Below are 16,070 nucleotides of genomic sequence, written 5' to 3'. Positions count from 1 at the left end.
GCCATAGTATTGGAGACTGGAAACTAATATATTTAATACTTGAACAAAAGAAAGAGAACTCGGAGGAAGAAACTCTCTTGAGACCCACTGTGTCGTTCCGGGTAGATATATAAATACCAAGGTATCTAATCAGTATAAATACATGTCTAAGTTATGGAAAGAAAAAGTTTAAGTTAAGGCAAAAGTTTAAGTTATTAGCCTCCTTGTAAACAACCCATACAAAATCTGCATGGCTAGAGTACGAGGTAGAATTTCCTGTGTCTACACTTGCCAAAGCCACAACTTTTTAACTACAAACATAGTTGGAAAAACACCAGAAAGATAACTGATCTCTCACAAACCTTCCTATTTATTTTAGAATAAAGGAATATATGTGTCTCATTACAGGACATAAACATAGAGCAGACTACTAGACTAAGGTCTTCTACCCCAATGGTCACTGGTGTTAATCTGTTAAGAACAATCATCTCTCTAAAAAGGTTTCATCGCAAATGGAGCCACATTCCATTGTATTCAAAGAAAATGGATGAAAACCATAACATCGTCATTTTGAAAAACAAAACATGAACATAGAAAAGAGGAATTGAAACAGAGAACTATAGTGATTAGCTCATCATTATCTGTCACCCTCGCCATCTTTTCCAGCTCAGATGATTCCTGTTTCTCTCTCTCAAGTTTTCAGCTGTAAGAATCTCATTGTCAGTAGTCCACTAGGAAAAATATGCCAATTTATTTAGTTTTATTTTTTATTTTTCATTTGTTAATTTTGCACTTACTCGTGTATGTTGATTTTGACATTCAACGCAGAAAACGAGTCACCAAAAAGACTCGAGAAAAAAAGTAAGTTTTTAAAGGGGTTACTCCTGCCAACATTTTCTGAATAAATGGCCAAGAACACCAAAACCTCAAAATATAGGCAACAAGCACATCGTTAATTTGGCTCCAGTAGTTTCTTCCCTTCCACTTGGTTGGACACCGTAACTGTCAAAGGTGAGATCAAACTAAAGCCTAAAGCTTATTCAGTGAAACGAAGTTATCATTGGATTCTTCTGGTAACAACTTTACCTGTTGTGAACTCACATTTGCATCTCTTTTTTCCCTCCTTTCCTTTTCTTTATTTATTTTTTTTTTTTTTTTTTTTTTTTTTGGGAAAAAAGGGTGGCCTCCGGAAATTTGCAAACATCCACTATGATTAATTGTACTCAACAAAATAAATAAACGAATAATTGGAGTGCCTATTGCATGCGTTAATGACATTCTGATGCAAAATATACGTCAAATTAAGGTCATTTTCAGATAGAAGTTTCCTTTCTTAAAACGTCACTACTTGAGGCCTTTACTCAAATAATAGCCCTTTTAAGTTCCAAGATAGTTCTCTATTAAACTGCAAATATTTTTCAGGGATCACTGTAGAATGCAATGTTTGGGGAATTATGTCCTGTACATTATTCTTCTGTACTACAGAGAGAGCAATATCTAAGGAACCTTAAGCAACTTTGGGCTGAGATTCATTGTGTTTATATTCAAAACATTCAGAAATAAATTAAAGTTTAATTGTAAGGTAAATTACAATAATCTAATTTGTTTTTGTGCAATACATGGTTAAGCTATCAAGATGGAACCTATAATGAAGCTAATCAGGCAAATTTCCAGACAAAACCAGCATGATGCAACTTAAAATTGAGAATTTCATAAGCATAAAAAAAATGTGTCTCACTTATTGAATTATCAACTCTCCCTCAATCTCATCTAGCATCAATCTACTATATGGTGTGCACATCTAGCATATTATATATAGGGATGGCAACGGGGCGGGGGACCCCTCCCCCGTCCCCCGCCCCGTTGCCTATTAGTTCCCCCCGTCCCCCGCCCCGTCCCCCGCCTCCCGCTCTACCCGCCCCGCCCCGCCCCCGCCCCCGCCCCGCTTCCCCCGCGGGGGCACCCGCGGGGTTAATAAAATTTTATTATAATTAAATTTTAATAAATAATCAAGTACTAAAATATCAACACATCACCAAATTATTATTCATTGTAATTTTACAATTGAAACTCATAAAAACAATCAAACAGAAGTTATTTGAATACAATCCAATATGATGAAATAAATATAACTAAAATAGTCAAATTTTCACTTTTAGTACAAATGCAATCACTAATTCATCATTGTGTTTGTGCTTTTTTTTGAGAAAAAAGTGTTATTCTATTAAGTGTAATTAAAAATTTAGTATAAATGTATTAGTAAATTTAGTATAACTAATTAATAAATTCTATTAGTAGACATGTATAATTATTCATATAATTGATAATATCAATTATATTACATAAACTAATATACATTATATAATACATCTAACTAATAATATCATTATCATAAGTTTATAACTAATTAACTTACATATAATATATAGTCATATATATATATATATATATTTTTTTTTTTTGCGGGTGGCGGGGCGGGGGATGGGGCGGGGGTATACTCCCCCGCCCCCCGCCCCGTTTCTAAGCGGGGGGAAAAAATCCCCCCCCCCGCCCTCTCCCCACCCCCCGCCCCAACCCCCGCCCCGTGAGCCCCCCGCGAGCACCCGCCCCCATTGCCATCTCTAATTATATAACTTACATATCAAAGCATGAAGCACTAACAAGAACATGATTCTGTACAAGGAACCTTATCTCAATTTTGCGGAAATGACGTAAATATCATCTATAATTAAACTTACAGTCTTCTCATTTCAAAAGGAAACTGCAAATCCAAGATAGAAAATTAAAAAACAGTACGTGTCCTAGGGGAAAAAGGAAAGGCACTGAGTCAGTTTCATCATTAGCACAGAAACAGAAAAAAAGTTTGGATGCTTTACATTTCAATATAAATTAACATACTATTAACAGTAACTATGTATGATCAACACTGTTAAAGCCTTGGCAAGTTACACCGGTTACAAATTGGCTTTAATCATTACTAAAACATTTCATTAGGTAAATGGTGCTTTGCTAAATCACAAGGACCACAAAACTTTTGCTTAATTACTAGCTAGGATTGTTAATATATTGTATTATTAGGGTCTTGATTTTTTGTAGCTTTACCACTTGTAACTGATTCGACAATGGCTATTCTTCTTAAAAGAGGAAGAAAAGCCTGTAAGTATGGGCAATTCCATCATTGATATATTAACTCTTTCCACTCCAATTTTCATGGTATCAAGAGCCACCTTATGGTCTCATCCTAATCTTCTGCCAATTTATTCTCCATTTATATCACATGCCAGACCAATCGGTATTCATCTGTGATTAACATTTGGTGATGACCCATTAACAGTACATATCGGCCAACATATGACAGAATGGTCATGGTGCTGGAAAGCATCGCCACATTTTAGATGTTACTCAGGCACTTTTACTCTCCACTAATGTTAGTAAATCTTTGGAGAGAACCTTACCTCACAGCCATTTACACCATTAACCGAGTTTCTTCTTCTATCGTTTACAATCAATCTCTCTATGAGTGTCTCTATGGCACACGTTTCGAACCATGCTTGTAAAGTTTACATATGTGCTTCTTTTATCTTTCTTTAACCTTATGAACAAAGTTGATCCCTCATCTCAACTCTATTGCTTTCTTATTGTTGTTATAATCAGGTAGCTAAACATATTGGAGTTTCCCATCATGCGATTAAGAGGTTATCCACCCTTTGCCAAGTGGGTGGTGCGGGATACAGAATGCTTGCACACTGTGACAGTCTCACCCTTACCTGAGCTCAAGAAAATTCCTAATGCTGACCAAGTCTCCTCCGTTAGAAAGGGGTATTAGTCTAGCATGTCTATGTTTCATTTGTCTTCCTCCAGTTCTTTGCAGCTTTTTATTAGTAATTTTATCAGTATATTCCCAGATGAAATGTCCTGTAATGCGGGTCCTAGAAACTCTTCTTGTCACTTCTGTTTGGCCTCTTGTAAACCTGCTCATATTGTGGATCCCAAACCCTCTGCTTCACAACTTGTACCTTGCTCTCCTCGTCATTCAGCTACGGCAAGAGTTTCACATTCCTATCTCGATGACTGCCATTCTTATCCTGCTGTAGCTGCTTTATATGAGCCTCAATCCTTTTATGAGCATTGTTCTGACCCCTTTTGGCAAAAAGCAATAGAGGAGAAATTATAGGCCCTCACTAAGGAGGCATTTGGTTTGAATTCTAAAATCACTATCACTATAGGTATGATAAACTGGTGAATGGGTATGGCTTTTAATCAAAACCCAGAGTGTTTGCTAAAGTTATCCAGTAATAGGTTTTGAATTTATTGTTTTCTTTTTTCCTTTTTTTTCCCCTCCTCGCTTTCTCTTCCCCTTCTCTGCCTTCACCAATACCCTGACACTATAGTCACCACTTCACCATCAGCTGCCAGTGCCACCACTTCCGCCGCCAACACCAGCCACTGTCGTCATCCTTTTCACTTCACCAACCACGTTACAAACCATTTTTTCCAGTAATATCTGCATTTTATGTGTCCTAAAACCTTTGAAACAGAGCCAAAAGCAAGCAGCTCCACCACTAAGCCGCCATGAAATTCACCACCATCTTCACCAATTGATATCAGAAAAATATTCCAAACATCAAATTTGGTCAGGAACACAAGTAACTGATGAAGTTTGTATATAACCACATATGGCTATGATCATCTGCCAAACAAAGTTTGTAATCCCCATATTGCGTTTTATGGCCCCAAACAAGCTCGCCAAGCTCCTTGGGAAGCCTTGGATACCACCAGTTCATGTGATTCAACATTATTCATCAAAACGTCATCACAGCGAATCATTCTTCTTCATCAATGTGGATGACATCATAATCGATGGGTAATGACATTTGGGTATCCAAAAAGTTAAAAGTAATTCTTAGCACATCATTTTAAATGAAGGATCATGCGTATGTTTCCAATTTTCTTGGTTTAGAGGTCTCTAAGTGCTCTACAGGCTACGAAAACATCTAGTCGAGTGTGAATTAAAATCTTCTATCTTAGATCGGCCTAATAGAAACCAAAACTACTGACAGTCCACTTCAGAGTAATGTCAAGTTGCGTCCTGCTGATGGGGAACTTCTCATGGATAGCACTCGCTAGTTGGAAGTTGTATACTTGGTAAGCCAATTCATGTCTGCCAGACACTCCACTCACATTGATGCTGTACATGCAAGAGTGACCACTTACTCATGAATTTCACTTCTCATTCTCTTCTTCCCTGGAGTAGAGAGCCTTTTCTAATTCTGATTGGTTCAGTGATCCTACAAATCATCGTTTTAGAACAAGGTATCCTTTGACATTACTAATACAATCAATAGTGTTTCCCCCTAGTTTAGAATCGAGTATTGTACCTTGGCTTGACATTACTACTAAGCTCCTATGGTTGTGCTAGCTTCTTCATGACATGGGTGTCTATTCACACCAACACACTTGTTTAGTGTGATAGCCAGAGTGCCATCCAAATCACACATAATACATCTTCCACTAACGCATGCAGCATATTGACTGCCATTTTGTTCAACACATCATTTTCTACAGCATACCCTCTTTGCCTCTACTTTATCTGCTGATCATGTTACCAATCTTTTTTAACAAGACTCACTCACCAGGAAACTTTTGTGCTCTTCCAATCTCAACTTGATTTCTAACTTATCACCTTGATTTTCAACACCTTGACTTTGTGTTATAGTATCTGGAATGTTGATATTATTGTGCTTTACACATAAATATAGGCTATTGTATCATCAATATATTAACTCTTTCCATCCCAACTATCAAGAGCAATGGTACAGACATTTGTAGTGAGTGCAACCTTACTAGAAATTAAGCAAAATTAATGCCTGCTTTTGAAACTCCGGCAACCCTTAATAGAAGTCTTACCTAATCATTAAATTTGGTGCTAGAAGAAACCTAAAAATATGTTTGCAATATATAAAATACGATCATAAAAATGTACACCTCATTTTCTATACTAAGAATTCTTAGCCATGAAGTGTTATGTTAGAAAGGGGAAAAAAAAGACAGCTTACTAGGAAACCAAACACTAGAGAAGTGGATGGCTGGTTGGTATGTTGATATCATCAAAGCAGGTAGTCCAACCTGAAATAAGAATAGAATGGAATGAGATACCCATTCAATAGTCCTAAAAAGTTAAGAGGCCCTAAGTCTACTGAAGGCTTTGAAATAAAACTTGGCTTGTACAAATATCCGTTCTCACATTCTCTTATATGAAAATCATATACTAAAACCTGTTTTCAGCTTTCACTTCTAGTTTCTCTCTCCAAGGATAATCATGGCACCTGCTATTGCTTTGCCGACATCTAAAAAGTGAATATCCAACAAAATGTCCATTCATCGATTACAATTTGACAAACTCTATTTATATGCCTACAAAGTTCTTAGGTGCTATAGCACCAAAATTTTTCTCGAGGGAATTGTGAATGCAACTCAAACAGATTTTGAAATTAGTCACGCTGTTTAGATCCATCCATCTTATTGTAAACATCTATCCATTTCATCCTAGTATATGTGGTTACATAAATCATGCTATGCATAATTTTTCCATAATCATAAATTAGTCTGACCATAGTTAGGACTTTCATCCAATTGATATTAAGATTTGAGAACCCTCCTTAGGAATGTCATGCACTGTAAACAAAACCCTTCCACTATATTATCAATATCTAATTACTAAAGCATGTAATGGTAAGATCTTGCTTGAGTAATCCACTAATGCAGTTTTCTTATTGGTGCATTTTTCTTCCCTAGGATAAGCAACATGGGGCACCATCACTTTTGCACTCAACACCAATGTGTTCTGGAAGAAATTAGCATCCGGCAAAGTAAATTCCTAAGTTATTTTATTCCACATCGATAAGCTCTCTTGTCACTTCTAACAGAGGCATGAAAAGGAAGGCTTGGCCTTCAACAGCCCCAGGCACATCCTATAGGTCGAGGACATATTTTGCCACGAGCCCCCTTTAAGAACGCTCAATCCAGTTATCTGATTGGTACTTCACCCTTTAAGAACACTCAATCCAGTTATCTGATTGGTACTTCACATTCATACTGGGAAAAACATTTCAAACCTGGAACCTAAACAGCTAAAATAAGCAAATTACAACCATCATAGAGTTAAATACTAAATTAGTATGTTCTATTTGCTTAACACCCCTGGCTCCAACCTTAGCTCAAGTTTAAAACAGTTCCTTCTGAGAAATTTCTCTGCAGAAAATCTTGATCAATGTCTTTTGCCTTTCCAAGTATTCAAAGCAACGGTACCCTTTTCTGGGTGCACCTTTTTCCCTTTTTCTGAAGGCTCTATTGATTGAACTAGTTACTACCTTGCTTAATTTGTTAAAGGACAAACTAAAACTGCAAAATCCATGACAGTCCCACCAAAATAAAGGATCCAAAAGTACAAGCTAAGAGAAAAAGCCCATGTAGGCAAAACTTAACAAAAATTAATTTGACAGAACTGAAACAGCACATCATCCCTTAAGCTGCATCATTAAGCCACATAATTTCAAAATACTGCTCAATGGTAACAAAGCCATTCATGAGTCGATTAGTATAAAAAATATACATGTGAAGCAATACTCAATAAGCTTATACACAATTCACTTTGTACTCTTTACATGTACGTTTCACAAGTGGAGCATAAACCAAAAAGCAATTTGAAGAGCACTTCCTATAATCACAAAGTATGCTAAGTGTCACTAATAAACTAAAATTGTGCATGTAACACAACACTCTAAATATGCTAATCCACATTTCAGTTTACACGAATTAAACTTTTAGGATAAGGCAAGCTTAGCAAAGCTTAGCACAATAGATCTAATGCAATTGGAAAACCACTTAATCAGTTATACACACCCTACTAGTCAATAATTCCAAAATTCTTTGGAAAGATAAACTTGCTGACATTTTATGGCTATTAAGCCCGTGAGTTTTCGAGAAACTTTAATTTGCTACAGTTAAGGGAGCTGAATATCTGAAACCCCACTAGATCGATGAAAAAGTTTCAGCAAAACATCCACTCCAAAACTATGCCTATTGATTGGATACCAAAAAGGTCAATGTACAGCAAAGAAAATAGCAATCCATGCATGTATTTTGCTTCCTTTTGGAAGTATTCAATTAATTGAGATAATGCACTTTCTTACCATCATCATTATTCTTATCCTTCCACATTAATACTTTGCTAAACATCAATATACTGGGTAAATATTTCAGTTGTGGTAACAGCTTTCCATTTAAAGCACGTTAGAGGCTTACTAAAGCTTATCTGACAAAAGTAAGCACTATGGCTGCTATAACAACGAACAAAGACAAAAGGGAAAGGTGAATATTTCTATACAAGACAATAATTACAGGTATATTAGTGTACAACATCCCTGAAGACCCTGTGCAATGAGGACACAAGGTGCAATTCATTCAGAGGGATGATCTCAATAAAATTTCTTTGAGCCCTATCTTAAAAAGAATCTAAAGAGATTACAGAAATTGAAAAAATACAATGATATCTGCCTGAAAAAAAAAGATAGGCAGAAAGGTGAACTTCCACCAGAGAGAATAAAGGTCTTCCGGGGGATCTCACACGGCATAACATCATGGATAAAACTGCTCTGCACAAGAGGCAAAGGAGTAATCAGTACAAGGAGAAAGATGGGAAGGGCTTATGATTGAACAGTTAAACCAAAGCTGAAGTTCTGAGGAAACTCTTGCGAATGAACATTTTTAGAAAAGAGCAAAAAAAGAAAATGTGGGAAGGAAAAAGCAGAACATAAAGCTTTGGAAGTAGACACACAGAAGAAGCAGAAGCTATTCTCCCAAGACCCATGTCAATGTAGAAGATAACAGCAATTGAAGACTTGATGAGTGAGAAGATTGAGAGTGTGTTGCTAGCCAAATAGTCAAATAATTGGTGTATAAATGTAGAGTAAAAATGTCCTCATCTCAACTGATTGAGGACAATACACCACCAGTGACACTCACATGAAACATTTTCCCATGCACATAAGTCCTCAAAAATGATAAATAAACAGTATGGAAACAATAAGGTTTGTGATGCTACAATGCCAACACTGATAGTAAGGGCTAAATTTTGTACAACAGGGTCTGTTTGGATTTGGAATTTTTCCAAACACTAGTTTTTCAAGTACAATGCTGCATAAAAAAAAAACCACCCTTTTCTTCCTCCAACTTCCCTCCCCTCCTCTTCCCACTTCCCTTCTCCTTCCAAAGCCCCCCACCCCCCCATCCCCCCAAAAAAATACAAAAAACCAATCTCCCCTCCCCACCCCTGCCCTCCTCCTCCACAACCAGATCTTAGTCACAGTGAAGAAGGGGAGGGGGAGAGGAGGAGGGAGTGGGGGAAGAGGAAGGGAGTGGGGGAAGGTGGCAGGCAGGAACGGGCGAAGGAGGCAGGTGGTGATGGTAGATTGAGAGGGAAGGAGAAATAGATTTTCAAAGTTTTTAAAACACTGGAAAAAAAAACTTTAAATTTAAAATCCCCCCCCCCCAAAAAACAAAAAAAAAATCTACAGTAAAAGCTTTTAACCTACAAAGCTGTGGTAAAGCTTTTAACCTACAAAGCTGTGGTAAAGCTTTTTAAAAACACCCCTAAAGGACATAATCCATATGGACACAATTATGCTCATCATCATCCATTGACTTTCACTAGCCTTTTCAACGACTGTGTTTGGATAGTCGATTATTTGAGATAATTTTTTTGAAAAAAAAAAAAAAGTGTAGCACTTTTTTGATGTCACATATGTGAGATAAAAAGATGGTTGAAAAATATATTGATGATGTAAGCCAAAAAAATTTACAAATAAACTACAACCCAAACAAATCGAAAAACCTATAGCAACACAAGACTTGTATCAAATTTGGGCCACCCTTTTCTTTTGGATAAATGCCCACTACTCGGCTAACAATCTATCTGTTGCTTTTTTTTATAGGGCCCATTGTTGTATAAGAAGCTAAATACTTATCTATGTGTTGCTGTGCCTTCTTGCTGCATCTTAATAATATTATTACCTTCTCGAAAGGAACCCCAAAAAAAAAAAACAGAGAAGAGAAATCCTTACATCAAAATGAGCAGAACCATCTATAGTTGAAACAAACAAAAAATTAACTACTATCATTCGGCACTCGTGGTTGCTTACCCAGCTCGAAAACAGAGAAGTCCACTTTGTGTCTCTGTCTATTTCATTTTTCTTTGTTCCTTTCAGTATCTTCATTAGTATCTATCCTAGATGTAAGACATTGAGTTTTCATTTTCCTTTTTTGAGAAAAAAAAAAAAAAAGACACTGAACTGTTTATATTCTGATTCACATACTGAAAATGGTTAGTCGAGAACATAGAGCCTTGTTCAAGAATTATTTGCCATGAAAATTAAAATCACTCAATTTTTTGTAGAAAATTTTCTCCCCTTAACTGCCTCTTATCATTTAGGAGGAGATGCATGGGCCATTTGCAAAAATTTGGAAGCAAATAAATTTGGAAAGACAATCTAACTTCAAAAGCAGGAGAAGTTATTTTTACTATCCCTCAAAATGCAACACTAAATTTTCAATAACCAATTGCAACTCCTAGAACTGGGACTTCTTAACTCTAGTTAGCTGAAAGGGGCAGATTTCAGGGAGTAGCGCCAATAATCAAAACCTTAATAGACCCAAAATTGAAAGTTATTGACCAAGAATTGAGTTTGATATGGAACTATGAGGACGGCAATGAAACACACCTCATATTGAATATATCAAAACATGTAATCATCACTTTCCCAAACTTTCAAATGATGCTGGAAGCATCATGTAAGGGAAGTTTATAACATTTGTTCCCTTTTTGTTTCTAGCATAGACATTTTCCTTGAGTGCAATTTCGTTAAACTTCATGGCTAAAATGGAAGAGAAAAGAGGACCAGGTTCAGCTCAGCACAATTGCTTCAAGAGAATAATTTGTTCATTGCGTACATTAAAGAAGGTAAATGCTATCCATGTACTCTAAATCGCGACTATCACTTTAACGTCCTGAGGGTTCTTCCTTTGACACAATCATCTCACCTATAAAAATTAGAGAATTTTCTCTGAAAAATTCAATCATGAATTTGATAGAAAATACAACAAAAGGTGCATTAGTGATTCCATTCATAATCTTTTACATCTTTAGAAGATTCCTGTGTCCTCTTGTAAAACCTTTGAACTCATATCTCGTCAGTAGGTGAATCTTAGAAACATACTTTTCTATGCCAACTGGGAACAAACTGGATTTCTCAGAGCTTGAACCACAGAGACAACAGTTTGTGCAAGAAGGAACAAGGTCGGAGATGCTTGATGAAGGCAGTAATCCTGCAAAACTTTCCAGTTTAACAGGTGATGTCTTTTCTACTCTTATCCTCCTTTTTCTTATTAGTCTCTATGGTGAACAACAATCCTAGGTCAGTTCACCTGATGCTTATATATGATGCCTGGGAAAGTGCTTCAAAAAATTCTGAGAGACCCTTTTAAACACTTTTATAACTTGCAACAGATGCAGAGGGCACCTAAAGTAAATCATAATAGATAACAGGGCAAATGGAGCCTGATACACCATAGCTTCACCTTCCAACTTTGTCCTCGTATTACATACTCAATCCAGAAGGCAAAAATTAGATTTAAATCTCAGCACAACTCCCAACTCCTTTTTCCTTGTGGCTTCTACATCAGTAACCAACTTCCCTACCTTCACAGAACCTTCCACTGCAGCCCAACAAAATAGAAACCAAACCCTAAACCAACAATCCCCCTTCACTGCCATCCTCTTCCCATACCCAACTGCCGTGCAAGGTATAGTGAAAGCCAAACTCTTTCAGCAAACAGCCCCAACCTTTTTTGGTTGTCATTGTTCCCAAAAAGTACCCAGCAGGATCAGATAAGCAATCATGCGAGTGACTGAGAATTACTCCCTAAAATATTAGGCATATTTAATAGTGAACTAAGATCCCTTTCTGGTACACAGCAGATTGCTCTACCGTTGCATGCCTTAACGGAATTTCACAAGTCGCTTGGATATTGTATGTTTATGTTAAAAAGCAAACACCATTAGAAAATTCTCAACATTATCGATCGACCATTACCTAATTGAGCAATATCACTAAAGAGAAAATGGCATTGCATTCACAACTCTTTAGCGAGTTTTGTAATCCAGCCTTTAAGATATTTCTCCCCTTTTATTATCAGCTTCAATTCTTGATCTGGTAAAGATTGAAAAATTTTACAACGTGGCCGCTGAAGAGTGTTATGAGGGTTTGTAGCAGGGAAAATATTTTATTTTTGTCTACAAAATATTCTAACCTCCTCTTGCCAAACACACTCCATTGTGTTATAATGGTGTAACAACAATTTCCGCTAAGTTCAGAATAAACTTTCTAAAATTTCATTAACTTGTTGAAAAACCAATAGCAAATTTTGAAGAACAACTAAATTGCAGGAAGATTAGAAATCTTGACCATTCACAACAATTTAGTGTAGTGTAGGTCTGATTTGTTTATACATTATCCATTAATTGAATGGTAAACCTAATCTATAATGAGTGGATAACAAAAGGATTGAGAACATGCAATATAGGTTTGTGACTTTATCTGTGAAATACATAAATATGCATAGAACTAGTGAAACATATACAGTAAGAACTGAAATTTTAGCTCATGACTTAGAAAAGATCGAAGCAACTCAATGCAAAACCTTCTTAAAATGAAAGGTTATATGGCTATATTGAAAACATCAAACACCCCTCATGAAGCCTTAATCATCATTCAATATTGTGTAGTCATGAGATGTAGAGCATATGGAAATGAAATTCAAAGACACATCTACCCACTTTCAGAATCAAGCATTTAAAAGACTTAATTCTTATTAATATGTGGATTAATTGCCAAAATGTTTAATTTACTAATTAGTTTTAGTGCTTTGATATTGTAGATTGTCTTCGATTTAAAAAATAATGAGTTCCTCTCCATTGATAGTGTAGGTAGACTTAATAAATTTTCATAAAACTGCAACCTCAAGATCCTATGAGATTGAAGCCAGAAGAACATAAAAAAATATAGAAATATCTACAACTAATTACTCCCTCTGTCCCATTGTTATTGTCATGTTTCGCCCTTTTTATTGTCCCAAAATTTGAGTCACACTACAATTCATTCACATAACGTTCCACTTTTACCCTTGACAAGAGGTGATCTAAAAATTTTATGGGACCCAAAAAAGTATCCTTATCTGAAGAGGTGGTGCATGGGTGGCACCACAAATATATTTGTGGCGAACCTTGTCACATGAATCTTACAGCCAACTGAAAGGTTTGAATGATGTGGGACCCAGGATTCGTTTGTCAGTACAATACCAGCGCCTAATGGGTTTTTTGTATGGATGAAGGGGCAGCAGTGGAACAAACCTATCAAATCTCATTATCAGGGACATGTAGGAGGTAGATTAGTCCATTTAAAAAACATAATTACCCTAATATTAAAACATACCTTCATATCAGTAAGACAACTGCTTATGTCTGCATACAACATCAACTGATTATGCTTTTACTTTAGCAATGGAAGTTGTCTTAAAGCATTTTCCCCTACTGAGGAATATATCTATAAATCCAGAATGATGCTAAAAAAGGCATAGTTATCAGAAGGCACAAAAGAAAAAGAGCCATTGCCAACCTCTCATTCTCCTTTCCAGTCAACTAATTCACCACGAGGCGCATACAGTTTCGATGCTCGTTCCTCGGCTTCAGTATCATTTACTACACCACGGCATCTTGGGAAGCCACAATAACAAGCAAGTTGTTCATCTTTAGCAAAGAATCTGGTATGCAATCAAATCCAGTCAGCAAAATCTGGTAATATCATCACTATAGAGAAGAGGAGGGGTTGTTAATTCCAGAGTATGAGTTGTATCTGGACCTGTAATCATAAGTCAATTCTTCCCATTGTTTAATATCTCTTTTGGCGAAGATGATTATGTGCTCATCACCATTTACGCTTATCACTCTTGAATAGCAATTCGGCTGCAAAGAATCATAAGTTAGACAGCATAACAGGTACCTATAAGGTGCACTTAAGATACCATTAAAATAGATGAAAGGGAAAATCGTTTAAAAAGTCCCTCACATTTTACAAAATGACTTTTTTCATCCCTTACTTTTAAAAGTGTACTTTTACGTCCCTTACAAATTCATATTGATTAAATTTGGTCCCTATCTAGGTTTCCGACTAGTTTTTTGTCAGAATCCACCACGTGCCTTGCACGTGATCATTTTTTAAGGGCAAAATTGTCAAATCAAAATTTACATAATTCAATCCACAGTCTCTCACATTTCACAAAATGAATTGTTTTGTCCCTCACATTTCACAAAATAAATTGTTTCGTCCCTCACATTTCACAAAAATGAATTTTTTCATCCCTCATATTTTACAAAATAAATTTTTTCATTTCTCATTGTTCATGTGTATGAATAACTTTTTTTTAAACTAATTTATATATCTATTTGATCTCACATGGACAATACAAATAGCATGTAATATATCTCTATTTAATTTTCGCTTATACATACTGTTTATGTGAAATTAAAATAGATATATATATATAGGGGTTTAAAAAAATTGTTACTTTTCACTCATGTTCATTCCTTTTACTCGAAAATTGAAAACAAAGAAGACATTTAATTCTAAACATTATCAAGTATTTATATCGAATTAAATTTAGACAGAAAAAATAAACAAAGGAAAAGTATCACAAAAAGAAGTAAGTAATTGACACTTTCAAATTTTAAAATAATCATAAGGTAAGAAATTCAATTGTTGGACTTAAAGGTAACGAGTAAAAATTTCAGATTTAAATTGTAATTTGTTAGCATGACTATAGAATTCGAATTAACACCGATTAATTAGATACTCTTATTAAACAACTCAATAAATGAATTATTACTAAAATAGAAAAGATTATAAATATTGAATAGATTCACATGGTGAAATCACATATATATATATATATATATATATATATATATTTTTTTTTTTTTTTAAAACAAAATTATTAGATTTAAACCCATGTACATATTGATCTGTTTAGGTGAAATCAAATAGAGATATATTATATATTATTTGTACTGTTTAGATAAAATCAAATAGATATATTCATGAATTTAAAAAAATAAAACTATTCGTACACGTCGTCAATGAGAGATAAAAATATTCATTTTGAGAAATCTGAGGGACGAAAAAATTTATATTGTGAAATGTAAGGGACGAAACGATTCATTTTGTGAAATATAAAGGACTATAGATGGATTATGTAAATTTTGATTTGACAATTTTGCCCCTAAAAATGATCACATACAAGTCATGTGATGAATTCCGGCCAAAAACTAGTCAGAAACCTAGATAGGGACCAAATTTGACCAACGTGAATTTGTAAAGGACGTAAAAGTACACTTTTAAAAGTAAGGGACGAAAAAAGTCATTTTACAAAATGTGAGGGACGTTTTGAACGATTTTCCCTAGATGAAATATTCCAAAAGAACAGTAGATTTAAATGACATAAGCCAAAGCATAAAAGAACCTCAAGGATCACCTTCATAAGGGTAAACATACAAGTCCAAGTTCAGAAAGCAACATGTTCAAAATGGAATCACTCAGTATCAATGACTCACTTCACTAGAAGAAAACCTTAGCTTTCTGTATAGATAAAGACAGGTTATGGAAGAGGAGGAGAAAATGGGTTTTGCTGATGGTGGCGAGGAGGACGACGAATAAGAGCCGTGGTGGATTTGAAAGAAGCAGCAGGAATGTCTGGTAGTGGTGGTTGTGGGAGTTCTTGGCTCCGAAGAAGAGTTGTGGATTAAGCAGCAGGAGTAGATGGTGGTTGCGGGCTTTCTTGGCTTGGAAGACAGAGTCCTGGTGGATTTTATAGGAGGAGCAGGAGGTAGTGGTAGTTGCAAGAGGAAGTAGGAGGAGCGGTTGGTGGTAGTGGTTCAAGAAGGAAGACCCATCATTTCGGGAAGATCATTGGGAAAGAAGATA

At 35.8% G+C, this 16,070-nt stretch overlaps 1 protein-coding gene across 12 annotated transcripts in view; it reads right to left on the bottom strand.

Annotated features, from left to right (window-relative positions):
* Positions 1-16,070, bottom strand: part of LOC113734698 (histone H3-lysine(4) N-trimethyltransferase ATX1-like) — a 35,007-nt gene that overhangs the window by 2,441 nt on the left and 16,496 nt on the right. For 3 of the 12 annotated variants that reach the window (XR_011841582.1, XR_003459363.2, XM_072082300.1), the window contains exons 23-24: positions 13,953-14,056; positions 13,710-13,854 (exon numbers count right to left, since the gene is read on the bottom strand). Coding sequence is in view for 5 of the 12 variants with exons in the window: in XM_072082300.1 (XP_071938401.1) it covers positions 13,713-13,854; positions 13,953-14,056 (246 nt within the window). In the remaining 7 variants the exon portion in view is untranslated. Of the gene's footprint in view, positions 1-6,035; positions 6,106-8,339; positions 8,634-13,317; positions 13,445-13,526; positions 13,556-13,709; positions 13,855-13,952; positions 14,057-16,070 lie in introns of those variants that run through there. The other 9 variants (XR_011841583.1, XR_003459364.2, XM_072082302.1 and 6 more) reach the window with 7 other exon arrangements.

The sequence above is a fragment of the Coffea arabica genome, chromosome 3c (genome assembly GCF_036785885.1).
Source record: "Coffea arabica cultivar ET-39 chromosome 3c, Coffea Arabica ET-39 HiFi, whole genome shotgun sequence".
Classification (NCBI taxonomy): domain Eukaryota; kingdom Viridiplantae; phylum Streptophyta; class Magnoliopsida; order Gentianales; family Rubiaceae; genus Coffea; species Coffea arabica.
This window is presented reverse-complemented; position numbering and strand designations above follow the sequence as displayed.